Source organism: Solea solea, chromosome 2 (assembly GCF_958295425.1).
Source record: "Solea solea chromosome 2, fSolSol10.1, whole genome shotgun sequence".
Lineage (NCBI taxonomy): Eukaryota > Metazoa > Chordata > Actinopteri > Pleuronectiformes > Soleidae > Solea > Solea solea.
In genome coordinates this window covers 1089498-1116567 of record NC_081135.1, presented here as the reverse complement: position 1 = coordinate 1116567, position 27070 = coordinate 1089498, and the positions used below count along the sequence as shown (strand labels likewise).

Here is a 27070-nt window from a genome sequence, read left to right as displayed (position 1 = left end):
GTAGTGACAGTGAGTGTGAATCTAAAAACCGATAGGAGAGGAAATGAGTGTGGACTCACGGTATCGGCTTTGAGGAGGAGGAGTGAGTGTGTGTGTGTGTGTGTGTGTGTGTGTGTGTGGGTGAGTTGTAATGAAAGGAGGTCCAGTGTTAGGCTAAACTGAGCAGAAATCCAATCAGCAAATACCAGCAGAAAAGGATCTGAGCTGGGAGGCAGAGTGAGGAAGTAGCGTGTGCGGTGATTGCATTTGGAGGTTATCTCCGGTCTTTGTTAACCCGGGGGCCACGCTCCTCGTGGCTCGGGGCGTCTGGGCTAATTGAGAGGAATGTGAGGCCCAGGAACACGGAGGATGATTGCAGGGGGGACAGCGTGTTTGCTCGGCTGCAGCGCGACACAACGAGGAAAGTGTTGGTGATCAGAGCGGCTGACGAGCGGCTGTATCGCCGACTTCAACGCGGGGGAAAAAAACCTAAACGTTTGTTACATTCTCACACTGTACACATGCGGCCACCTTCCCACATCGCCGAGTCCTCTCTCGTTAAAAACATGTCACTTCAGACTGAGAGCCGGCTGAGTCTCCATAGCAACAACATCACAGAGTTGCTATTTTAGTGCAGCGTGCAACTTTGAGATAAGGTGTAATCATGCCAGGCTGGACACAACTAAATAATACCTCACTTATAACTCCCTACTTTGTCTAAGTGCTTTCATTGGGCGACCATTAGACTCTGTTACCATGGCGATGCTTCCTCACCGAGTGGTTGGACAAACGCTGTGATCATGATGCTGCGGCGTCAGTTCGCCGAGCGCTGACAGTGAAGCGGGACCACGTTACTCAGACATTTAACACGGAACTTTGCGCTTTCAGAGGAGTTCATGACCGCGGGGCAGACGTCCATCAAGCTGACGACGTGTCAGTGTGGCACTAATGATGTCACCATGCACACCAAGTACTTTTTTAACCACTAAACTATTACAACGACATGAACTTTTAGCTGCTGTCAGGTTGGCATGAGGTGTTATAAAACTGTCCTGACCAAAATAACTGCAATATAATCAAAATATTGTTGCAATAACTGATGTAACTCTTAAAGGGACAATGCAGGAAAAACAGACTAAGGCAAAATCCACTTAAATTTAAGTCTACAATATCTTTATATCACTATTTTTCCAACAGAAAACTGAAGTTTGTAAAGCACTCACTCTCTTTGGTGAGGGAGAGTGACTGGATTACAAACCTTATTTCACACATTCTTAAGATACCGTTGACTTAAGCTTGTCTTTTAAGTGGCTAAAATCAGTTTTTCTTCACTCCCACACCAAAGCCCATAGAGAAAACCAGTGATTTTAGCTTGCGGGGACACAGGCGCTGCTGGTCTACTGCTGCCTCGTGTGGTCACTTTGTGTCACTGAGGTAAACCCAGGAGAAGGATTTCAAATGCCGAATTGACTAAATAAGACATTTGAATTTCGTGATGGAGGCAGCAGTGGATCAACAACTCTGTGTGCTGTGATGTTAAAATCGCTGATTTTCTCTCTGGGCTTTGGTGTGGGAGAGTGAGTGGTTTACAAACTTCAGTTTCCTGTTGAAAAAGTCTGTCTCACAGTGAGATAAAGAGGTGTATCATCAGAATAGCAGTGGTACTTTAGACTGTGGATGATGATATATAAATACAGATCATTTAAACATTTCAGTTTCCTGGCAAATGTCTGTATTTGTGCACATTTTCTAAAAGCTTACAATTCCATTTTCTAAAAACATCAGTATTCTTATCATCGGTACTATTTTCTGCTGTGGACTGATACACATTTGTGCTCAGGTGATAAAAATCTGACAGTGAACTGGGCTAAAATGAGATATACTCCTCCATCACCACCACCTGCTTTCTCATTACCTTTGCTACGGCTGTTTGCTTGTACATCTTTGTGACCAGACTCATGACCTCAGTGAAGGGGTTGTCTGTGGCGGCGACCCCTGACCCCTGGGCCTTCATCACGTGCTCCCACTCGGCGAAGCTGGCCGCAGCCTCCTGCAAACAAGGAGAGCGCAAAAGAGACAATGAGGCCTCAACTCTCTCTTCTTCCTCTTCTTCTTCTTCTTCTGTTTTTGAGATATAAAGGGCAAAACAATTAATGGTGCTGCTGGGTGTCCTACTTTCCCTGGAAGAGGAAGAAAAGACGAGGGGGGGAGGAAAAAAATGAGAGGGAGTGCGAGGGGGGAGAATTCCCCAGGATGCCTCCCCCTCTGCCTGGGCTGCTGTGTTAGGTGGGTCATGAGCGTCTCCCAATTATAGCCACGTTGTGACAAGCCGGGGTCGAAGATGGAGAAGCAACCAGGCCGCTACAATAAATCAAAGACGGCCTGCGCGCTCTCAAGGTGATCGGCGAGGCGTATTTAAGGCGGCGAGGATCGCGGCGAGGATCGCAGTGGGAGAGGCCGACGCTGAAGAGCAGCATATGCTGCATTCTGCTCATAAACAAGGAGACGCAGAGAGGTTACGGCTGTTTATCATAAAAACACAGTTCTGTAGTCAGTCAACAGCAGGCTCCCGCTTTCTTTTTATTTATTTATAAACTAAGTGCAACAAATTAAAAAAGGAAAATGACAAGGAAAACAGCACACTTCACGTTTTACTGCATTTCCCTGCACCGACTCCTGTGTGCATATCATTTAAAGTGCTTCAAAAGAACGCCTGACTTCTTTGTTTTTAAAAGGGATAGTTCAGGGTTTCTGTATTCAAGCAGAAACTTTACATTTGAATTTCCGACAAGTTTAATTAGTTCTCGTTATGCAGCCGATGCTAAATAACCTGAAATGAGAAGATTTAAAGTGATAGCTCAGGTTTTTATGAAGAGTGGTTATGTAAGGCCTGCTCTCAAAGAGAAGACGGCTGCAGGCGGGGACACAAGGAAAAACACTGAGTCTCACCTCATCAATCTTAAAACTCAAAATTCACAAATCACAGTTTGCTTCAGTGCGTTTAACAACAACCTCCGTTCTTAGACCGGCTTTAAAAAACATTTTAACTGGGGAAAAAAATGGCAGAAACCTAATAAAATATACACTTACTGCTATATCTCACTGTGAGACAGACTCTTCCAACAGGAAACTGAAGTTTGTAAACCACTCACTCTCCCACACCAAACCCCAGAGAGAAAATCAGTGATTTTAACATCACAGCATATCACAGACCTAATCTGGCTCTGTCTTTCAAAGGTGAGTCTTGTGTTTAGTGGCTACTCTTGTGCTATCTCTTTAAATCTTCAACATCATTTCCTCCTTGGAGGTTATTTTGCATCGGTTGTGAACAAACGCTCGTTTCACTTTTAACAGAATTCAGGCTGCGAATGTTAATTCTCCACAGGACTGTGTGTTTTCTTTAACATCAAAGTGTGAACCATATGGCGACTGAAGATAGAGGTGGCTGTGGAGCACACACACGTGTCACGGTGTGTGCGTGTGTGTATGTGTGTGTGCGTGCGTGTGAAAAAGGTCGAAGGGGAATAAAATGTGCAGGAAAAGGAGAGGACTTATTAATGTGAGCGCGCACACACACACATACAGTATGTGGTGAAAGTTTCACTCCGACAATTTGTCTGTTTGTGTTCCAGTCATTAGCATTTCAGTGGATCCTAACGTCGTCAAAGTCAAGGACGGTGGAGCGGATAAACAGAATCATCCTGGAGAAGCTCAAAGCTGCGCTTCCTTAGATGTCTCTGCACTCGCTGTCTGCTTTATTTTCTCTAATTAAAAAAAGTTTATATTTGAGCATTGCCTCTCCTAATGTGCTGTGAAAATAAAAAAAAAATTAAAAAAACAGACCTGAGTGGTGAAACCCTCCAGTCTGTGTGATATTCAGCAGATGAACAGTGACAAAAGGTCCAGGGCTGAAATGTAAAGGGCAGCGGGGACATAAAAAGTGTCTGGCTGTGGACGATAAAAGCCATCATTAGGGAGTAAAATGAGATAGGAGTGATGAAGTGGTGAGCGCGGCTGGTGTGTGGCAGATACACTCACACTTTGTTTGCAGGGAAAATAATGTCCTTGCAGTCTTTTATGTTTGATATTGTTCCTATTTTTCCCTGCTTGCAGATTTTTTGGGTGAGTGACCACTTCACACCGCCTTTTATAACAGTCCATTTAGCTGTGAGGCTGTTTTCCTTCTACACACTCACAGATTCATCGCGGGAACAAAGAACAAGCTTTCGTCGCGTGTGAGGACATCACACACGGAAGCTGCTGTTTCAGCCGATGTTCAGATAAAGCGGCAACGACGGCGGCGACGACACGCCCGTGACATGACATGAACTTTTCCCGCTCTTCTACACGTGCGTTCACTGGCCTAATTGGCTCCGTGGTGTAGAAACACTGACCATATTTAGCCTCCAATTAAAGCGTCGCTTAACATTTCGCAGAGAGAAAAAAAAGAAAAACGCTGCATCATCACTTTCACGCGCAACTTCCGTATTGGAGTGTCATTCCTGGGATGATGTATAATTAGTGCTGAGCTGAGCTGAGCTGCTCCAGCTTCTTTTTTTCTTTCTCTCCACAAAAATACAACAAAGGCTCTTTATTTATTTTTTTTACACGAGTGGATTTCTCTCTCTCCCTGCAGCCGACGGGAAAGTGAGAACGCTGCACAGCTTTGACTCCACTGACCCCCCAACATTCACGTGGACGCTCCACCACGCAGCCCGTGCAATGTGGGAGGCGGAAACTGCAACCAGAACTTTGAGGAGGTTAAAAAAAAAACTAAAAACACCTACACACAAAAAACATAAAACACACACACACACTGAAGGGCAGTTATATAATCCTACAGCAGCAAATGAGCAGTTTTACTTCTTTCATATACAATTTATGAATGAATGAGTTCAGATTCTGAAGAACAAGTGTCATCAATTCTCTTCTATTTAAATCTACTCTGTGATTTTCTATGATTGTCACTGCATTTTATTGAACATTTAAGTTAAAATCCATACATTTGACACTTTTCTGTTCACATAACAACAAAAACATTCATCACATTAGAGAAACTAACTGTTCTGTCTGCTGCTATAACCACATTTAAACTTTTATATTAATTAACATTTTCAAAAAAAATCATATTTGACACTTAAGAATTAAATATATACTTTAGTTTTCTTTAATAAACAACTAATGAACATTAATTAACAGCTAAATTTAGAGCCGAGACAAAAGTTGGGAGAGAAAGTAAAACATGGCCTGCTGGTGTGACTGTGGGATTTAATTTCAGCGAACAGCATGAATCTAATTTGTTGTTTCACATTTAATCACGATGTGACATGGAAGAAGATGTGGAAACATATTAAAGGGAGAGTTCAGGTAGTCAGGTGTGGGTTTAGGAGGTAGAGTCTGTTGTGAGCGCCCCCTGTGCCAAGAACTAGTCTGAGACATGGTGATAACGTTAGGAAAAAACTGAAGTTTGTAAACCTCTCACTCTCCCACACCAAAGCCCACAGAGAAAATCAGTGATTTTAACATCACAGCACACAGGAGTTGTTGATCCACTGCTGCCTCCATCACTAAGTTCAAATGTGTTATTTTGTAAAATTCAGCATTTAAAATCCTTCATTCAGATTAACCTCAGTGACACAAAGAGCCACACGAGGCAGCAGTAGACCAGCAGCTCCAGTGTCCCCACGAGCTGAAATCGCTGATTTTCTCTATGGGGTTTGGTGTGGGAGAGTGAGTGGTTTACAAACTGCAGTTTCCTGTAGAAAAAGCAGTGATCATGTGCTTAAGGCATCGTAGAATCAAATGTTTTCACTGAGAGAGAGTCTGTCCAACAGTGAGATAAAGACACATTCTTAAGATATCATAGATTTAAGCTTTGTTTTTCCTGTACTAAACATTTAAGAGTATACTTTACTATAATTAAAAGCAAAATGAATCAAAGACTTAAGCAGATATAGATTTTATGAGGTGAGCCTTGTTAAGAGGATAGAGTTTATTTCCCTCCATCACTGGCCAAACCTGAACTATCCCTTTAAAAACAAATGTCCGTACCTTGGCCGCCTCCTTGGGCAGGTCGAAGGGAATACGCTGGCGGATCTTGGGCGGCAGCTGAGTGAGCACGTCGGCCTTCAGGCGACGGATCATGATCTTGCTGAGCTGCTGGTGCAGCTCCTCCAGGTTGGACGCACCTCGACAGTCCCACTGCCTGCGAGGCCCGAAGTACCTGAGAGAGAGTGAATGGGCAGGTGAAGAGGTCACAAGGGGTCACAGCCCGCCACTGCTACAGCTTTTTCTCTGGATACATTTCTAAACGAGAGAGAGTTCCTAAAGCAAACATGCTTATTTACAGCATGTGCCCTGAAGGAATAGTTAAACACATATAAACATTCCCACCTGGGAGCTGCCCAGCAGCACAGCAGCCTCCCATTGTTTATAGCAGAGCAGGTCTGCTGCCGCAGTCAGGGAATGAGCTTTTTTGCTTTAGGGCAGTTTGCAGAGCAGGAAACTATGTTGTCTAATGGGCACAGCAGCAGGTTCATCCCAAAACTCAACAGCAACTTTCACAATTCATCAGCCAAACGGAGTTTTAGAATAGAACTGGCCCTCCACACAAAGACTGGTTGTCTGCCATTTTGGCTGCGAGTGGTGGACAAAGTTAACAAGGCACTGCCAGAATTCACTGTTTCACACTTCACTTTTCAGACTTGTAGTTTTCAAAGAGGAGGGAATGAAATGACTCACTGCTTCAAAAATAACGTGTATTTCTGGTGTGGAACCAGGAGCTGTCCGGCTGCGACGCTGCATTTGACTGCAGCAGGAACACAGATGACACTGCTGCTGTGTTTTATCTGTGAATGTGAGGCTCAGAGCAGCTCCGAGTGCCATTATATACACTGTAATCATTAATGGCACCGCGCCCATCCCAGACCGATCTGCTGACTTTGATGGACGTCCAAAACAATGCATTTGATGTGTTTGTTCACACATGTAAGTGATCGTCACTGGCAACTCGCGGCCAGTTGGCATTTAACGCTTTGGCTCGAGTTGCGATGATCTGGCTCTGAAATCACACCGACTCAGCAGCTCAGCCGCCACAGACGCAGGTACAGCTCACCTGACCTGTACAATCACTTTAAAAATAGATGCCTGGGATTTAATGAAACTCTGACTAAGAACTTTCACATACTTTGACTTTTCTAAATGTATTTGTTTTAATTAATAGCACTTTTAATTCATCTCCATGGCCAAAAAATAGCTTACATACGGAAACTATAGACACTTCATTAAGAAAAATGAAGAAAAGCATCAGTTGTATAGAGTTTTTGTTTGGTCCATGTCCCATAATGCTAACGTCGTCCATCTTTACAATCATTGATTAGGACTAATCTGGCACATTACCCCCACTTTTATAAAACATGTAGCTTTGGAGGTGCGCCGGCTGTTCCTTCCAGCAGCGCTAGGTGGCGCTATCTGTCACCAGACTCAGACAATGACCATTATACTCTCATCCTTGGCAGTTCAGTCAATTAGCTTCATTTCAAATAAGAATACAATAATACAAATTGAGTAAAATCTAACATATAAAACAAATAAATAAATAACTGGAAATACTGGCTACAGTAGAGAAAATAAAGGTAAAATATTTAAGATTTGTACAAGGTGTGTGTGTGTGTGTGTGTGTGTGTGAGCCTGTGGCTCTTTGATATAATAGTCACCTGTAATGGGCATTGCAGTATTTCTTGGCGTACTCTGTCCAGGTTCCAAATATCCTCGGATAGAGGGCATCAATCTGCATGAACAGCTGAGCAGACACACAGAATGAAAACATGAATTAACCTGAGTGTGTATGAATGGACACATAACTGTATTTCTTGTGGGTCATAATTCACACACAATAATCTTGTTAAATAAATTAAACAATTACAACTAGAACTGCGACTAACGATTATTAGTTATTAGTAGATCATTTTCATCGAGTCATCGTTTGGTCCATAAAATGTCAGAAAAGGTAAAAAAGAAATGTTGATCAGTGTTTGTCAAACCTGGAAATGATGATGTTCTCAAATGTCTTGTTTTTGTCCACAAACCAAAATGATTCAGTTTGAATGATTTCTTTCTTTTTGTGGAGCAAAGAAAAAAGACGATTCATTTAGTGATTTACTACTTGATTAATTGATTATTAGTGGAGCAATTGTTTCAGCTCTAATTACAACATTTAAAAACTAAAGATAAATAATAAACAAGATATATATAAGAAGATAATAAAGTCTTACAAAAAAACGTTTCAATAATAAGTAGTAAACCATAGTTGCACTGCAAATCAGTCTAGGCCTTTGGTGGCTAATTTTAGCTAATATTTTAGCTAGCAACTTGTGAAAATTTGAAATCATAACAACATTAAAACGATACATTATATTAAATAAATTATATTATATTTATTATATTTACCAAAAAAAAGGTAAAATAATGAGCAGTAAACCCGTTTTTGCAGTAGAAATAGCCCTAGGCTTTTGGTGGCTAATTTTAGCTTAGTTTAACTAGCAAAAAAGTTTTTTAACAAATTATGTTTGTTTGTTTGTTGTTTTGCAAATATTTTAGCATGTTAGCAAGTCCTGCTGTAAAAGAGATAACACATGAAAACCATGAAAAACAAACCGTCTCCTTTGCTTCACTGTTGAAACGTTTGCTGGTCTGGTGGTGGACGAAGCTAAAGCTAGCCAAAAACCTGCTGTGTCACTGCCCTCTTCACTGTTTCTATGACTCATACTATGTCTCTACAGTGGTCCTGAAGGGTCAAAATTAAAGAAAAAAACAATAACATGTCATGCCTGGTTTCAGGATATTATTTGTTCATTTATGTTATAATAGCTAGTGTTAGCAGACTTAATATAACTGAATCAGTGCTAACTTCCTGTAGCTCACATAGTCAGAGTTCACCTATGGAATTAAACTCATATTATTTCACTTTATGTCGTGTATTTTCACATTTCTGTACAAAGTGGCTTCACATTAGTGAACTGATGCGACTGCAGGACCAAAACTCTTTACCAGCGAGAACATATTTCTTATTCTTTCTGTTATTAAATATAAATTTAAAAAAAATCTCCTTGACAAAAGTGGCAGACTTTGCCGTTCATCATGAAGACAGTGTCTTTTCAGTTCCCCCCCCCCCCCCCCCCCCCCCGACTTCTCAACTCTTACTTTTTTGAAAGCGGAGAGCACACTATCACTCTTACAGCTTCCTCTTTTTCTTTTTTGGCTTGAGACACAGACCTCACCTGTGCTCACAATTACTCTGCTGTCATGAGGTGCTTCTGGTGAGCAATTTATTCAAGGTCCTCTTGTCCTTCGCCCAGTTCACCCGTCCCGTGTCGCACCGCTGAGTGGTAATTTGTGTCCGCGCCAATTAACCAGGTCAAAGTGTGAGAACAGAACTGAATCCACGCTTAATTTCACCTTAAAACCACAAATAAATCACACGCCGCTTGTTTCTGTCACTAGTTTTCAAACACTAAGTGGGTAATATCACAACACAGCCCCAGAATCCGAGTTGATTTCCACTATTTCTGCAGTAATGATGGGTAATCAGGAGCGGGTTGCCACAGTGCGAGTGCTATTCTAAATTCATCACTTGTTCAACAGGAGCTTTGCATTTTCAGCCCTCACACTGTTGATATAATAGGTGGGTGGAATGAGGGCACATCATGAACAGTGCGGCATGCCCTGAGCTGTGTGCTAACTCGATGTCAGAGCCACAGTGAGTAATGATGGCGATGAGGAGACTGGCACACAGGCAGGGACAGGGCTTATCAGGTTTGTGCTGCAGATGATAAAATGTTATACTCCGTTTCAGATTCTAGTGGCAGCGACAGGGAGGAAGATATCCTAAAACTATCCTCACCTCCACTGCAGGCGGAGACATGATGGCATGTACACACACACACACACAGTTTGTCTATTACACACTGGGTAAAGATTCCTCATAAGCACAAACTTCACTTCATTGTGGAATTAATTAGCCGCCTGAGTTTCATCAGTTAATTATCATGATCGAGTCTGGGCAATAATTAAGTTTTCCTCACAGCAGCGTAGACAACATCTTAAACACAAAGCCTGTCGTGTGTGCGTGTGTGTGTGTGTGTGTGTGTGTGTGTGTGCGTGTGTGTGTGAGGCGTTGTTTTCCTGCACAGAGTCAGAATTGATTTTAATATTTTATGAAAACCTGTGACTGTTCTTCCTGATCTCACACAAACCAGAGTGTGACCTCTGATTTAATCATTTTTTCAAGCCACTGAATAAAAGACTCACCTTATAAAATCTGCGTCAGTTTAAGTCTCTGATATCTTAAGAATATGTTCACAGCTTTATCTCACTGTTTGACAGCTATTTTCAAACAGGAAACTGAAGTTTGTAAACCACTCACTCTCCCACACCAAACCTCATAGAGACAATCAGTGATTTTAGCTTGCAGGGACACAGGAGCTGCTGGTCTACTGCTGCCTCGTGTGGTCACTTTGTGTCACTGAGGTAAATCGAAACAAGAAGTTGAATTTGCAAAAGAAGACATTTGAACTCAGTGATGGAGGCAGCAGTGGATCAACAACTCCTGTGTGCTGTGATGTTAAATCACTTACTTTCTCTATGGGCTTTGGTGTGGGAGAATGAGTGGTTTACAAATCGCAGCTTGAATCGTTTTTTACACATTTTTTTAGTGTTTGTAAAGCACATTAAAAAGTTGTGTGGAGCAATGAAATGTTATATATTCTTTTAATATGCGACACATATAGTGTAATAAAAGGCCCAGGTAATGAATAATGATGAGGCCCGGTGTGTTTTTATGTGTGTGTGACTTTCAGTTTTCAGTCGATAGCTGGGATTAAACTGTAAATACGATAAATACGCTGATTTATAATCACTGATGTTACGTGTATGATGATGATAATTTAAAGCTGTGTGACTCTGACCCTGCACTGCATCATTAGAACACTGCAGCTCGTCTTATTGATACTGTATTGTTTTTTTCTATACAGTCTGTCTGCTGCGGCTGCAATGATGGAATATGTCTGCGATCTACAACTTCAATATATAATATATATCAGAAAGATATAATAAATCATTATGGAGAGGCTGTGCTGCTGTCCTGTGAACAGCCCCTCTTATTGTCTCAGAATTCAATAGTTTCCCCCTGTGTGCTTCTTTTTATTACTTGTCTCATTTATTGCCGCGCACCGTCTCCTCACATCGGCCTTTGCAAATGAAGTTTTTGCAACAAAGGTTATTGAAATAAGTCGGCGGGATCCTTGAGGATAAGTGACGCTGCTGAGAGTTAATTGGCTTTGTGAATGTTGGATGTGAGCGTTACCTGCTCTGGATCAAGTTACCATGGCGATCAGCCTGCACGGTTGTGTGAAAGAGCTTCGTTAGAAGACGCAGCTAAGCCCCCCCCTCCCCTCCCCTCCAACTATAGACCATACCATCACACAATCTGACATCAAAAAACCAAATGATAATAATTTAATCTGTTTCCATGAGCAGGGACCAGACTATAGAGTCTATGGTCTATAGTATAGACCACACCATAGACCACCATAGACATCAAAATACAAAAAACTGAATAATTGAATCTGTCTCCATGAGCAGAGATCAGACTATAAACCACACCATCACACTGTTTATTTAGGTAGCATTTTGCAATGTTTTGGGAAATTTCAGTCATTTTTCGGGATGTCAGGAACAGCAGCTGTAAAATTTAAATATTTTGCACGTTTGGTGACTTAAATAATATTTTTGAAGCATTCTGTAACTTTTTAAGAAATACCAGTCACTTTTGTGATGTCATTTACATGTTTTTGCAGAAACATAAATTATTTTGGAACAGACGTACATTTTTCTGTCACATTAATCACGTGTTTGAAACTATTAAATCTTCATAATGGTCGTAATGTGTTTTTGTAACATCACAACGTTTTGTTTTTGTTAATTTAGTCACATGTATTGGAAAATGATGATGCATAGTACATTTGCAGATTTTTTTGTAGTATTTGTAACTTTTTTCAACCCTTTTTGGTAACATAAATAACTCTTTTCAATGGTTTTGACATGTTTTTTAGTGTGTAGAAACATCATTTGCTGTATTTCCTCTGTCAGACTTTTATAGACGGAAGGGAAAAAAAGCATAATTTTTGAATGATGGCACTTTTGTCTTTAATCTTGAACGACTTTAGTCAGGTTGATGTTTTTACCTCCTCAGGTCGACCCAGCGCCGGCGTTCCCGTGAGCAGAACGGTCCGCTTAATGTTCTGAATCAGAGGAACCAGGATCTTTGTCCGCGCCGCATTCCTGGTCTTCAGGTAATGAGACTCGTCCACGATGACCACGCCAAACCCCCGCCGCTCCAGAGCCTCCACCAGGGGGCGTGAGTCGGAGGTGAGGAGCCCGTAACCCAGGACTGTGACTTTACTGTGGCTGACACCCCTGCACACACACACACACACACACACACAACATCTATTCAGTTTATTCTCTTTATCAGTGAATGTTTTGATTATCTCCACAGTGTATTGATGACATGTCAGATAATGTTTTTGGAACAATACGACATTTTTGAACACTTTTTGGTTATTATTTTGTTCAGTAAGTCACGTGTGTTATAAAATGATGACATTTCATGCAATTTTTGGCTCACATAAGTCATTTTTTGCAATATTTGGTGTCAACACATTTTATAACACTTTTTGGTAAATGAAATTATAATTTGTAATGTTTCTAACATGTTTTTGTAACAATATGACAATTTTTTAACACTTTTTGGTTATTATTTCGTCACGTGTGTTGTAAAATTCCTAACAAATGTTTTACTCGATTCATCGACAGATTAATTAGTCGCAGGTCTAATCTTGTTCCTGGAGGACAGTAAAGCAAGACTGCAGCAGCTTTCTCTTAAATAAATATCCATTCCTGGCCCTGTGTGTGTGTGTGTGTGTGTGTGTGTGTGTGAGAGTATGTGCAATTTCTGTATTATTCTGGTTATACACAAACAAACAAACACACGCACGCACACACACACACACACAGAGATAAACAAACAAAAAAACAAACACAGAAGTGACATTGTGCTGCAGGAAACTCAACAAGGATCTGTGAGAAATCACATCACAGTCACCAGCATCTGTCGACTTCTCACACACACACACACACACACACACACACAGAGTCACACACACACTTGTTTCCAGGGTGAAATGAAGCTGAGGTGCCATTCCTGCTCTACATAAGAACAAGTGAATCCACACAGTGTGAGGAGGAGGAGGAGGTGCTGCATATATTTCTTCTTCGTCAGTCATTAACACATCCAGTTCAAGGACACGTTTTCTCCCCACAAGGTTTTCACAACCTCTTTGCGCCTCATCTGTGATGTGAGGTGAGGACGCTTTTTTTACAGAAAGTTTCATCCATTCAAAAATACAAAAAACTCGGGCAAAGTTGAGGAATAGATAATAATAACAATAACAATAATAATAATAATGGTCTTATTATGCAGTATAAATAGTAGTAGTATAAGTATAAGTATAAGTTGAAGTAGAATAAGTATAAGTAGTATAAGTATAAATTGTAGTAGTATAAGTAGTAGTAGTAGAATAAGTAGTAGTACTATAAGTAGTTGTAGTAGTAATAATAATAATAAAGGTCTTCTTATTATTGCAGCACAAACAGCTGGTAAATGGAGACACTCTCCTCTGCCTGAAGCAGCATTTTCTCCACTTCCTGCTCTGAAAGACTTGAGCTGGCGTTGACATGATGTGTTTGTCAGCGCTGTCACGCGTCCTCCGCGCCTCCTTCCTGACACAGAGCAGGGACCGCTGCGAGATTCATTTGTCAGCCGCAACTTTCCCGGTTTTTACAGCTGAATTATTGCCGCGGCTCGTTATAAAGACAGAACAACGCGCTGCACACATTATATACAGTATAGTACTGTAGTGTCGAGATATTCCACACACACACACACAGAGTCTGGAACACCATGTCGACTAGAATGTTTCTGTGAATTATTCTAACACAGTTTAAGGCCTTAACTGTAACACGTGTGACAGTCAAATGGATGTTTGCTTTATTTACCACTCATAAAAACAATGATTTCTTTGCAGTGTGTGACAGTATTTGTGCTTTTTCACTGATGCTTTATTTGTTGTTTCTGAACAAAATCGTATATTTTTGTCAAAAAACACTAGTTCTTATATATTGTTGTATATATATTTAATATTTCTGAAAGTTCTACTTTTTTATAGTATTAATTGTTATACTTTTATACCATGTATTTGTCTGAATTCATTACTGATATTTTATTCTATTATAGTACTTCTTTCACTTTTTGTATTTGTCACTTTGCTAGCGTGGGATCAATGAAGTCTAATCTCATCTAATCTAATCTGATCTGATGTAATCTTTGAATCGTCACAGTGACCTTGACTTTTCACCTCTAAGAACTAATGAGTTCATCCTTGAGTCCTTGAGTTTGCCCTTCACGATCATCCTTGAGTCCATGTGAACGTTTGAAAGCTAATTTGAAAGGATTTCCCAGCGGTGTGAGGGTAGCATTCCTGAGAATCACTGTGTCGTTTATAATTTGAAAACTTAAATCTTACGAATTTATCACGAATTTAACATTTTGCACAGATTCCATCTTCAGAAGTTCTGAAGATTTCTCGTAGAAACTGAAGCAGAGACTGAATTTACAGTGAGATAAAGATGTGAACGTGTTCTTAAGATATTGTAGACTTAGGTTAAGTCGACTTTATTCAGGGAAACTGTAAACACATTTAGAAACCGAGCCAAACTAAACATGCAATAAAATCTACTCTCCCACACCAAGGACCAGAGAGAACATCAGTGATTTTAGGCGCTGCTGGTCCTCTGCTGCCTCGTGTGGTCACTTTGTGTCACTGAGGTCAATCTGAAAAGAGGATGTCAAACGCCGAAGTCTTAAAATAAGACATCTGAACTTAAGTGATGGAGGCAGCAGTGGTGCTGTGGTGTTAAATGGACTGTTTTCTCTATGGGCTTTGGTGTGGGAGAGTGAGCGCTTTACAAACTGAGATAAAGACGTGAACAGTAAGTAGTTAGTAATGAAAGGTAAAAGTCTTCGCTGTGATTTTACGGTGGACTCACATGGTGTCGCTCTTGTTCTCCACCAGGTTGATGTCTCCGGGCTGCAGGTCGGGGATCCACCGCTCCAGCTCCTCGATCCAGGGATACCTCATGGACGAGGGCACCACCACCAGGAGGGGCCACTCCTCCCTGAAGGCGCACGCCACCGCGATGGCCTGCACCGTCTTCCCAAGACCCATCTGGACTCGCCACAGAACCAACAAACAACAGTGGAGGTGGCGATGGCGGCGGGTGGGGGGGAGAAAAAACAAGTCAATCGCACAGAGACTCTGCGATAAATTGCTTATGACGGCCGAGCTGATGCAAGACCCAAGAGTAATAAGGCCTCAGAATGATTCTTGTGTCAGAAGAGATTAGGCACGTGGGAGCGCAGCACAGCGCTGACAAATTAATCTGGAAGGAAGGCACGCGGCACAGGCTCGGCTTCTTTCTGTTTTTATGATTTTATTTTGGAAAACAGGTTTCCTGAGGCAGCACTGTGTGTGTGTGTGTGTGTGTGTGTGTGTGTGTGTGTTCTTACCTCATCAGCAATCATGCACCTGTAAAACAAAAAAGCAGAGAGAGGAGAAACATCATCAGACGAGACCAGCAGGTTCCTGTGGAAAAAAACACACACAACAACTTTATAGTTTAAGAAAGATAGTTGAGGTTTTTGTGTTTGTATGAGGTAATGAGGTAATGTGCCGTGTGCACACACACACACTGGTTTTAACCTGAGTTAACCTGACAAAAGTTTCAAAGAGAGGAAGTAAGTGCTCCAGGTGCTTTTTAGCAAGGCAGATAAAGGTAACACAAAAACAGAAAAATTCCCACTCACGCAATCATGAGAATTTTGTATTTGCAAGTCAAATTTAAATTTTTAGCCCAAGTCTACGATATCTTCGTCTTTATCTCACTGTGAGTCAGACTTTTCCAACAGGAAACTGAAGTTTGTAAACCACTCACTCTCCCACACCAAACCTCATCGAGAAATTTGTCGATTTAGCATCACACACACACAGGAGTCAATGATCCACTGCTGCCTCCATCACTAAGTTCAAATGTCTTATTTTTTTGAATTCAGCATTTGAAATATTTCATTTAGACTTAACTCAGTGACACAAAGTGGCCACACGAGGCAGCAGAGGACCAGCAGCTCCTGTGATTTTCTCTATGGGCTTTGGTGTGGGAGAGTGAGTGGTTTACACACGTGAGTTTCCTGTTGGAAAAGTCTGTGTAACAGTGAGATAAAGACGTGAACACAGATATTATTCAGTAAAAAAGACAACAACCCAGAATTATCCCTTTAAAAAGACAACCGGACGGCCCCTGCTTTGTCCACGGGTTCAAACCTTTACTCCTGGACAGATTTTCCACAGAGTAAGTCGATGCAGTGGTAATACTTTGTTAGAGTTTGAGACCAAACAGTTGTTGCTCTTTAATATTAATGCTGTTGTTCCTAATGAATATTTCAGACTGTGAGCCGCTCGCTGTGTTTGGGTTCACCTGGTTCCCAGAGACACAGAGGAACACGCCGCCTCATACACAGACAATAACATTATTATAATGACACGGGAAAGTGTCAATCTATCGTAAATTTGTTTTTAATTACGTCTCTTCAGGACATAAGTGAAAGTTCACACCACTTTATTACTGTATCAGGGCAGTCACAGTTAATATAAGGAGTCATTTCTTCATTGGATGCATTTTTACACACTTTTTTTACATAGGTTAAAGTGTTCATTTCAGATCTATCCAGCACATTAAGTGACAAAACCTTGTGCTGTACAGTTTCTCAATACATCAGTTAGTTTAGGCAACGCCGTCAAATAAACCACTGGATTTTCGTGTCACGGAGGAGCAAAGAAATCAGAAAATATTCATTTGATTATTAATAAATAAGCATCTAATGACCTTTCTAGTTGCTGCCAGTACAGAAAATGTTCCTATAAATTGAGAGAACGTGAATGCCTGTGAAATTTAAAGTGACTCCAGACACTTTCTGGAACTTCTCCGGCCAAATCTCTGGCACAGTCACTGCCTAAAACACCTGAACTGGCCCTTTAACCAAGGATGTAAGGAGCAGCTTGTGTCGTGTGGCGCTGTCAGATATAGAATGTGGAAATGTTCCTTTATAGGCTGTGTGTTCTAGGAACAATGGAGGAGTGTCGTCGTTGTCGTCGTCGTCGTCGTCGTCGTGGCGGCAGCAGCAGCAGCAGCAGCAGCAGCAGCAGCAGCAGCAGCAGCAGAGCGGCGTCTCTGCCCGCTGGCTCTGGGCCTTTTGTCATGACCTTGCTTATTCATAAATGCTTCCAACATGGTGTCAGAGCAAACAGAGCAGCAGAGCAGCTCTGAATACCTCAGACACTCTCTCTCATTATTCTTCCTCCTCCTCCTCCTCCTCCTCCTCCCCCCCATCTCCGCCCCATTTCTCTCTTTCAGCTGAGGAACATGATTAATGTGCACCTTGCCACTGGTGGTTTTTCTAATTGCCAGCACACCGGCGCAGTCAGCACACACACACACACACACACACACACACACAGGAGCTTATGTGTGTGTGAAAAAGGCTCACAAAGGAAAAAAAATACACAAATTACACACAGATCTGTGAACAAAAGGTGCAAACACACACACACACACACGGTGCAGTTGGGGCAGGTGCTTGCCATTTCTCCCCACATTAATCATCCTCCTTTAAATAACCCGAGTGTCGTCTTGACGGTTTGAGACTGCGAGGACGCTGCGCCGCTGTTGCCTGACGACGGCACGGTCCCCGTCAGCGCATCTTTTTTAATGTTATCTCCGAAACCCACGAGGCCCGGAGTGTCAGGAAACGGGCTCCACTACCTGCCGGCACCGGGGCCGACGACTTGAAGGCTCTGACCTCGGGATCTGACCTCACGTCTGACCCCAATCTCCACGCTCGGGCTCTGGACTCAGGACTTGGACCTGCAGAGCACCGTGGTCAGAGAACGGCCGCCGCTCTGGACTTCATATACACTTATGGGTTCAGAGAGCAGTTAGTGAGCTACAGTGAATGTGGTTCAAATCAAAACAGAGTCGCCTTCAGCAGAAAAGGGTTTGGGGCGATAGGTTATTACATCCCTGCCTGTAGAAGATGTTTCAACAGCGTGTGGGACTTTAAAAGGAAAAGTTTCAACCCACGCTATATGGGTCAATCCACAGCCACTGTTTCACTTAGGCTTTTTTTTTCTGCTAACTTCCTCTGAAAAGATCTTTAAGCTCTCCTTTTTTCTCTCCACTTGTGCTTAAAATATAAGTGAAGGATGCAGTGATTTATCAGCTTTACATCTCCAACAGCCAATATTCACCTGTTATCAGCACATAAAACAATCGATCCCAGGCCCTCACACTCAAACTATCATTATTTATAAGTAAAGGTAGAAATCAAATGTTTTGTTTTACTAGGTACTGACACACAATCATGCTTGGTTCAAATCAAACTAATTATAGCCTCTTAACATCTGACATCTTAAGAACATGTTCACGTCTTTATCTCACTGTTAGACAGACTTTTCCAACAGGAAACTGAAGTTTGTAAACCACTCACTCTCCCACACCAAAGCCCATAGAGAAAACCAGTGATTTTAACATCACAGCACACAGGAGTTGTTGATCCACTGCTGCCTCCATCACTAAGTTCAAACTTCTTCTTTATTTAATTAGGCATTTCAAATATTTCATTTAGACTTAGTGACACAAAGTGACCACACGAGGCAGCAGTAGACCAGCAGCTCCTGTGTCTGCGTGAGCTAAAATCACTGATTTTCTCTATGGGCTTTGGTGTGTGAGAGTAGATTTTATTACATGTTTAAATTTCTAAATTTATTTGTAGTTTCCCTGAATGAAGTCGACTTAAACTAAGTCGACTTTGATATCTTAAGAACGTGTTCACGTCTTCATCTCACTGTTAGACAGACTTTTCCAACAGGAAACTGAAGTCTGTAAACCACTCACTCTCCCACACCAAAGCCCATAGAGAAAATCCGTGATTTTAGCTGGTGGGGACACAGGAACAGCTGGTCTACTGCTGCCTCGTGTGGTCACTTTGTGTCACTGTGTGACTTGTGAGTTAAGTCTAAATGAAATATTTCAAATGCCAAATTAAAAAAATAAGACATTTGAAGTTAGTGATGGAGGCAACAGTGGATCAACAACTCCTGTGTGTGTGTGTGATGTTAAAATCACTGGTTTTCTCTCTGGACTTTGGTGCAGGAGAGTTATCTCTTCACAAAGTGGCACAACGACACAATATTTATGAGCTGCTACAAACACAAAGACACCTAAACTTTCCAAACATCACCATCAACCACACCCCATGTGTTTTTATTATCATACAGTACAACAACTGTCCCACATTATCCTTCGTCTGACTCCATAAAATTCACCCACACACACACACACACAAAGCTACAGCGGCTGCGTAAGCACTGCAACAACATTTAGATGCTTTGCCTCGGTGCTCCTGAAAAGACACAATGATGATGAGATTTAGAGGAAAAATCCTCCCACGGATCCTCCCACGCTGTAAGATGTCAACATCAATCCCTGATGTTCACTGGAGTGTTTTATAATGAAGCTCACTTTACATTTATTTCCTTATCTGTCACCTGGTTCCACTTCAGGTCGTCAAACGAAAAATGTCACAAACCTTCCTAAAAATCCAACATGTCTGCAGTCCCAGTGCATTATGGGTAGAAATATTGTTGTCTCGGCCTCTTCTACTACAAGGCTGTTAGTTAAAAAAGAGGCAATGGCATTAAGTGAATAAATAAACCTACAGTCTATGACGCCTTATAAGTGATTTTCACTGCTTTACCTCACTGTTAGACATTATTATTATCCAACCCACACCAAAGCCCATAGAGAAAATCACTGATTTTCTCTATGGGCTTTGGTGTGGGAGAGTGAGTGGTTTACAAACTTCAGTTTCCTGTTGGAAAAGTCTGTCTAACAGTGAGATAAAGACGTGAACGTGTTCTTCAGACATCGTAGACTTAAACGGAGTCTTAGCTATCGCTATCGCTAATGTCAATAAATAAAAAAACATGATGTCATTGTTCAGTCTACATCCAGATCTGCCTGGAGATTTAAAAGCTAATGTCACGTCAGCTGCTCTCCAGAGAGAAGTTGCTCACATTGTCGCACTGATGCCAATTGACTGAGGTAGCTGTTGTCCACACAGTGCAGCGAGAGCCAATTGACTTCTGACCCGCCCGCGTAACAAAGCAGCGCCGCCAAGCCTTTCCTCAATCAATACGGCCGCTCCGCATCACAGCAGCGCCGCTCATATTGGCTCCCCGTGCGCTGACCTTCCACAGAACCCGAGTGAATATCGACTGGTGGCGGAGGAGGAAACGGGGAGAAAACGGGGAGAGTCCTGGCCCTGGCCCTGCTCCTGCAGCTGCAGCTGCAGCTCACTACAGTCACAACACTCACATAACTTAAGGGTAACTCAGAAACTTCTCCTGCACTGGTATTTGTTTTCATAGCTACAAACTGGACACAATTTAACCTTCGGGATTTAGTACATATTTACGTACAATATGGACTTCTTAATGCCTTCAAGGGATGTCATGGAATTGTCAATTTTATAAAGCAGATGTTTTGATTTTAAATTCAATTTAATTTAATTTAATTTCATTTCATTTCATTTCATTTCATTTCATTTCATTTCATTTCATTTAAAAACTGTCGCAAATTTACCCAAAAAAAGTTTGTTATGCCAACAAAAAGTGTTAAGTTTTGATGTTATAAAAACATGTTAATATTGTCACAAGAAATTCTTACAGGACCAAAAAGTTTCTTATATGCTGACAAAATGTTTTGATGTTATAAAAACGTGTTACTAAGGATACAATGACTGTAAAGATTAAGTGGCACGTCAAAATAAAAACTTTTCAAGTCATTTTTTCCATTCATGACTACTCCGATAAAGAAACTTCACCACAATCAAAAAGTGTTTCTACGCTTTCTTAGAAATACTTAGTGATTTCTACGTATATATATATATATATTGTACATTGTGGAGATGTTGTTTTTAAGTGGGGGGAAAGACTTAGCATTAATACTGTGAAACAACGCGGCTGCTGCTCTTCTTACCGTCCGCTCTTCCGTAAAGCAAACTCCACTCCCTGTCTTTGGAAAGGCATGAGGCGCTGCAGGAGCTTGTGAGGAAGACGTGACAGTTGCTGTGACCATCTTGTCTCACAGTCAGAGCTCGGCGGGTCACCGTCGTCCATTTCCATTAGCGAGTGCTCATCAGTCTCTCCTCTGAAAAATAAAATAATGAACACATGAGTGTGCTCCACTGAAGAGGCTGATGGAGTGAATTTATTAGCACATTGATTTCTGATTTAAACGCGTGTCACAGTGATGGTCTGTCATGTTGCTCTGCTGCCTGCTCTCACTGACATCATTATTTATTTTTATTTCATTCCTCAAAACAAAGCAAAGAAAAGAAGAAAATCCCAAAATATGAATGAAAAGGAGCAGAAAGAAGAACAATCTTATTTCACAAGACATTAACAAACAAAAAACAAATTATCTTTTCAAATATAATATTACATTTAATTTATTTAGCTTTTCTGTCAGGATTATTCCATAAACTGGTTTGTTTTACGCTGATGCATCGTTCTATCACTTCAGTATTGAATCTGGGGGTCTTAAATCACATTGACTTTCGCTTTTTTGAATATTTGGAGAGCAAAATGTTCTTACGAGCTTTGTACATGACTTGCAAAAGATCACAATGGACAAAATCGTGAAGTTGTTACAATTTAACTGAATAAATAATGGGTTGGATGATGTAAGAAGCTGACAACGCAGTAAACAGTGAACAAAGGCTGTGAGAATATGAAAATAAGATAGTAAAAGTTGTCTTTCTCAGCTGCCTCCACTCACAACAACATCCTGGTCCACATTCTTTATTATCTGTGTCGGAACGCTGTGTAAACATGACATGATGTTGTGGTTTTATATTCTTAAATGTATCAATAACAACAATGTATTTTCACATTGTAACACAAATAGTGTTGCAGAAAAGCACACAGTGATGAAAATTTTATTTGCTGCTGAATGTAATTAAAAAACACTTTAGTTTTTAATTAATTTGTTAATATTTTATTTGTATCAAGTATATCATATTTGGTTTAAATATTGTTAATAAGTGCATATCAGCATCAAATATCACGGGTTTTTACAGAAAAATCCACATATATTCTAGTTTGTTTGCATTTGATATTTAAATAAAGTTCCCTTCAAAAATCCACGTCCGGTAACAAACTTTGACGCACAGTAGTAGCAACCCCGTGCTAGCGCTAGTAATCATTTCCCTGAATAAACAAACTTCCCCGCAGAAATGTGCATTTAAAACCATATACTTGTTGAAAAATAAAATCTTTTTTAATCTTTAAAATCGTATTATGTTTATATATTCCTACCGGAAACGTGTTTGTGTTCACATGTGGCTAGCTTAGCTCGCTATATAGCTGCTATAACACTAACTAGCAGCTATATAGCTGTTGACTTGACTCAGTCAAGTGTTTTCCGCTGGTGTTCACTGGCTAACGTTAGCCGTTTGCTATGACGCTCAGCGGCAGCAGCAGCAGCAGCAGCAGCGACAGTTAGCAGTGAACGCTTTCTGTCACTCACACAACAACAACACAGTCGTAGCGACGTAAATGAGAAGATGCTAACGTAACGACGGTCAGTGTGGTGGTGGTGGTTGACCTACCCGGTGACACAGCGGAGAGAGGAAGCTTTATTTGTTTATCAACTTCACACAAACTCACACAAACTCACACTGACTGACGCTGGCAAGTGAGTGAGGGTGCGTTCGATTTACGTCACGGGTCATCCCAGCAACATCCTGGGTTATTTAATCTAACTTTTAATCACATATTCATTAACTTCTCAAGTTTACGGAAGAGGATTAGGGCCACATGTAAAAAGAAATAGGAAACTAAATGAAAAAAAGAACATCATCATTCTGAGAAGAAATTCCATGGAAGCCAGTTTCTGCCACTTGAAAAATAAAAATATGTATTAATGAGTCATAATAATGGGATACTAGGTCATAATAATGTGATACTAAGTCCATTATAAAGGGATACTAGGTCATAATAATGTGATACTTATTCATTATAAAGCGATACTAGGTCATAATAATTTGATACTAATTCATAATAATTTGAAACTAAGTCATAATAATGTGACACTAAGTCATAATAATGTGATACTAGGTCATAATAATGAGCTAATAATGTGATGCTAAGTCATAATAATGAGACACTAGATCATAATAATGAGATAAAATGTGATACTAAGTCATAATAATTGTGATACTAAGTCATAATAATGTGACACTAAGTCATAATAATGTGATACTAAGTCATAATAATGTGACAGTAGGTCATAATAATGAGATAAAAATGTGATACTAAGGCATAATAATGTGATACTAAGTCATAAAAATGTCACACTTAGTCATCATAATGAGATACTAAATGATAAAATGTGATACTAACTCATAATTATAAATCAGACAAATAATAAAACTAGTATATAAATACATGTAAAATTCTAAGCAAGAATAATAGTGAGTTAAATTGGAGAATGAAATATGAAGGTAAATAATAACAAGACTTTCTGGAATATCTGCACCCTATTTGATTATGTCAAAATGTATTTTAATTTAAATGTATTCATTCCATCCATTTTTCCATTTACTTCTCTGTTAAATATTGAGATTTCCCTGCTAAATGTTGACAATAACCACGTTTTTCTGTACTTTTAAGCCTTTCATTCGTCTCACTCATGACTCTTCAGTGAGGACACTCTCTGACTAGTGGCCGGCAGTCTGTTGACGTCACATTTTAGTATCGGCTCAGCTCGCTTAGAACCTTGTCAGAGCAGGTACTAAAACAAACACCAGGTACCAGGTACTATCACTGATGGAAAGCAAAATTAAAACAAGTAGATTTGAGCTGTGCCAAAAAAACCTGTTTGAAAATTACGCAGAATCCGGCCCACTTGTAATACCTCCAAGTACCACCAGTGGGTCACGGCCCACACTTTGAGAAACACTGCTGTTGAGTAATTAATGTATTCGTTAATTATTTAGTTTAGTAGTTTAGTGTGAGTGAGACATGTAAATCCGTGAGACAGGTTGTTTAAAAACACAGCAGTGACAAGATATGACATATTTTCAACAGCCTGGTGCGCGAGGAGGTGACGCACTCCTCCTCCTCCCCCCCCCCCCCCCCCCCCTCCTCCCCCTCGGCTCTCCGGACTCCGCTGCCTGTCCTTCTCTCTCCAGCTTCTCCTTCTTCTCCTCCAGCCTCGGCAGAGACAGCAGCGTTAAACCAAAGCGGTAAGGCTCCACCAGACACCTGCGCTCGCCCCTGTCTCTGTGATCAACCGGCGGTAAACACGTCTCTCCTCAACCCGTGTCACAGCTCACAGCGCCGGTGTTAGCACGTTAGCATGCCTCGGTGTGGGTGTTAGCTTAGCACCGCACGACCCAGCCGCATATGTCGCCGCTCTCTGCGGCTAAAATAAACCTGCTAACACCATGTCCGGCTTGTCAGCGACCACCATTTAACTCAGCTTTTGTTCTAAAAAGCACACAAACACAGCAGTGGTGATATAAATATGCAGCGTATTTCTGTCACTTTAAGGCCTGCTTTTACACAGCGAGATGCAGTGTGTACTCACTGTTAGCACTGTTAGGTTAGACACAAACCGCTCTTTCATTTAATTATCACGCTGCGTGTTGAAATGTCATGTAGGCCGAATTGTTGCCAGATGTGTCATTTATCACACTATTGTATTATATGTCATGTGAAAGGGGCTCATGGTTTGCTTATAATATGGAAACTATTAAAATAGTCGAATTTGTAATGGAGTGTGGCATGTCCGTGACAAAAAATGTACCAAAATTGGTATTTTAAATTGCAAATCGGACGTCTATTATGCAAATTCTTACCTGTCAATTTACTCGTTTGTCTGCTTTGTACAATTAACATGTCATAAAAAGTATTTGTCAGGGATTAGCATCGCAATGTCATCATGAATCGCGGTAAATTGAACATTTGCCACATGAGTGACTTGAAAATGCTGTTGAGCTCACCATCATACAGTTAAAGTGATTTATTTTGAAGTGCTACAAGGGGGAGCTGTACTTTCCGATCGTTCCAGGACCTCATGATTTCTAACTATCTTCCTGTGTTCCTGTGTGCTCTTTCAGTGTACTAATGTAGAATTAAAAACAAACTATTTTTAAGCATACTTTTACAATCATCCCAATTATATCACAAATTGCAATTCTTTTGAACAGCGAAATTGCGATGGGAAGTTTTTGTATTGTCCCATGTCACAATTAACGTAAAGTGAGTTTTTTTTTATTGTGCTAATATGGTATATTGTCACATGTCTCTATCCTGATGCAGAGGTTGCTCTGTGTGTAATAGCTTTCACCAAAGATGTGACCCACTGACTAAATAATTCATCGTCTTCCAGGGGGGGCAGAGGGGAAAAATCTATCTTTCCTGTAATATTTGGTCGCAGACGTTAAATAATTCATCCGTCTATCCATAAATTGTTTGTTCAATTGGTGACCTTTTTGTGGGATTAAGGAAGCACAATAATAAATTCTGCAGAGACCCTGGCATAACCACTGGTACAATTATGAGGCAGGATCGGAGCGCTCGTCGCAGCCTGCTGTCGGTTGCTAAGTGACAGCAGGAACTTTTCCACCCACCGTGTTTGCGGTTAAAGCCTGAGCGAGTAAAAAATAAAACAATCAGCCGTTTAGACTCGGACCTGGTCTGTGACTCGCTGTGTCTGTGACGGCCTGTCAATCACCTCGTCATTTTTAATCACCTCATCCTCTGCATCAGATAAACAGCAGCATTTATGATTAGGTTTTTTTGAAGAATTGAAACATGTTTCTGTGATTTTTCAGCTTCTTAAATGTGAATTTTAAATATAAAGACATAATGGACAGCTTAATTGATTATTTGATCATTTGTTTACTATTCATAATACATTAAAAAATGCAAATGTTTTATCAAAGATTGCATTTATTAAAAAAAACAACTCAATCTTTGTACTACAAAGACGACCTAATATGTGGAGCATCTGTTGCCACAAGGTGGCAGCCTCAAGCTGGACGTCATTAGGGCTGCAAGTAACCATTCGATTATCGATTCGGTAATCAATTAATCTGTTGATTATATTTTCAATTTACTGGTTTATGGTTTAGTCCATAAAATGTCAGAAAATGTTTGAACAAAAACCAAAATGATTCAGTTTGAATGGTTTCTTTGTTATATGGAGCAAAAGAAACCAGAAAATGATCACATTTAAGAAGCTGGAAAATCTCATTTATTGTTAATAAAATAGTTTCTTGAATGCATCTTGTCACTGCTCCTTGAAGCTCAACACACTGTAGATCCTGCAGAAGTGATGAAATTTAGCAGGGTCATTGAATGTGCCTCGTGTTTTGACAGCGATGGCGTGATACAGATATCACGTCCATGAGTTTCTTAAACAACTTATCCATTACTGACACGTTTGTCCTTTCAGCCCAAAACGGGATTTAGTCCAAATATTTGTGATGCTTTTTATTTACAATTCTTCACTGGTGAAGCATTGCTTTAGAGCCAGTATCAGACTGATAACATATCAGCTCATCCCTTATTTCCTGTGGCCGCGTTTGTGTTTTAACCGCTGCGTCTTTTCTCGGCACAAGAGATTCAAGGGAACTCAGACCAGTTAAAGAATTCTGATGAAGTATTGTGAGCACATTTAGTGACCGAGAGACGAGTGAAGGAAGAACAGACTGATAGACGATGCACTTACTTCATTTTGATTGACACTTTTTTTTACTCTATTCTCTGAAATTAAGCACTCGCATTTT

General features: G+C 40.7%; 2 protein-coding genes across 7 annotated transcripts in view; one reads left to right on the top strand and one right to left on the bottom strand.

The window, feature by feature from the left end:
* zranb3 (zinc finger, RAN-binding domain containing 3) overlaps positions 1-22979 on the bottom strand; it is a 61101-nt gene extending 38122 nt beyond the window's left edge. For 2 of the 6 annotated variants that reach the window (XM_058622813.1, XM_058622815.1), the window contains exons 1-8: positions 22801-22868; positions 21250-21420; positions 15665-15740; positions 15145-15323; positions 12222-12453; positions 7695-7780; positions 6031-6202; positions 1895-2029 (exon numbers count right to left, since the gene is read on the bottom strand). In XM_058622813.1, coding sequence (XP_058478796.1) covers positions 1895-2029; positions 6031-6202; positions 7695-7780; positions 12222-12453; positions 15145-15323; positions 15665-15740; positions 21250-21395 — 1026 coding nt within the window. In that variant the 5' untranslated portion in view covers positions 21396-21420; positions 22801-22868. The other 4 variants (XM_058622814.1, XM_058622816.1, XM_058622818.1 and 1 more) reach the window with 4 other exon arrangements.
* A 1440-nt stretch (positions 22980-24419) lies between these two features.
* The window catches only part of LOC131477779 (R3H domain-containing protein 1-like), a 39815-nt gene continuing 37164 nt past the window's right edge, over positions 24420-27070 (top strand). The window contains exon 1 of the mRNA XM_058654865.1: positions 24420-24520. The gene's annotated coding sequence lies outside the window, so the exon portion shown is untranslated. The remainder of the gene's footprint in view (positions 24521-27070) is intronic.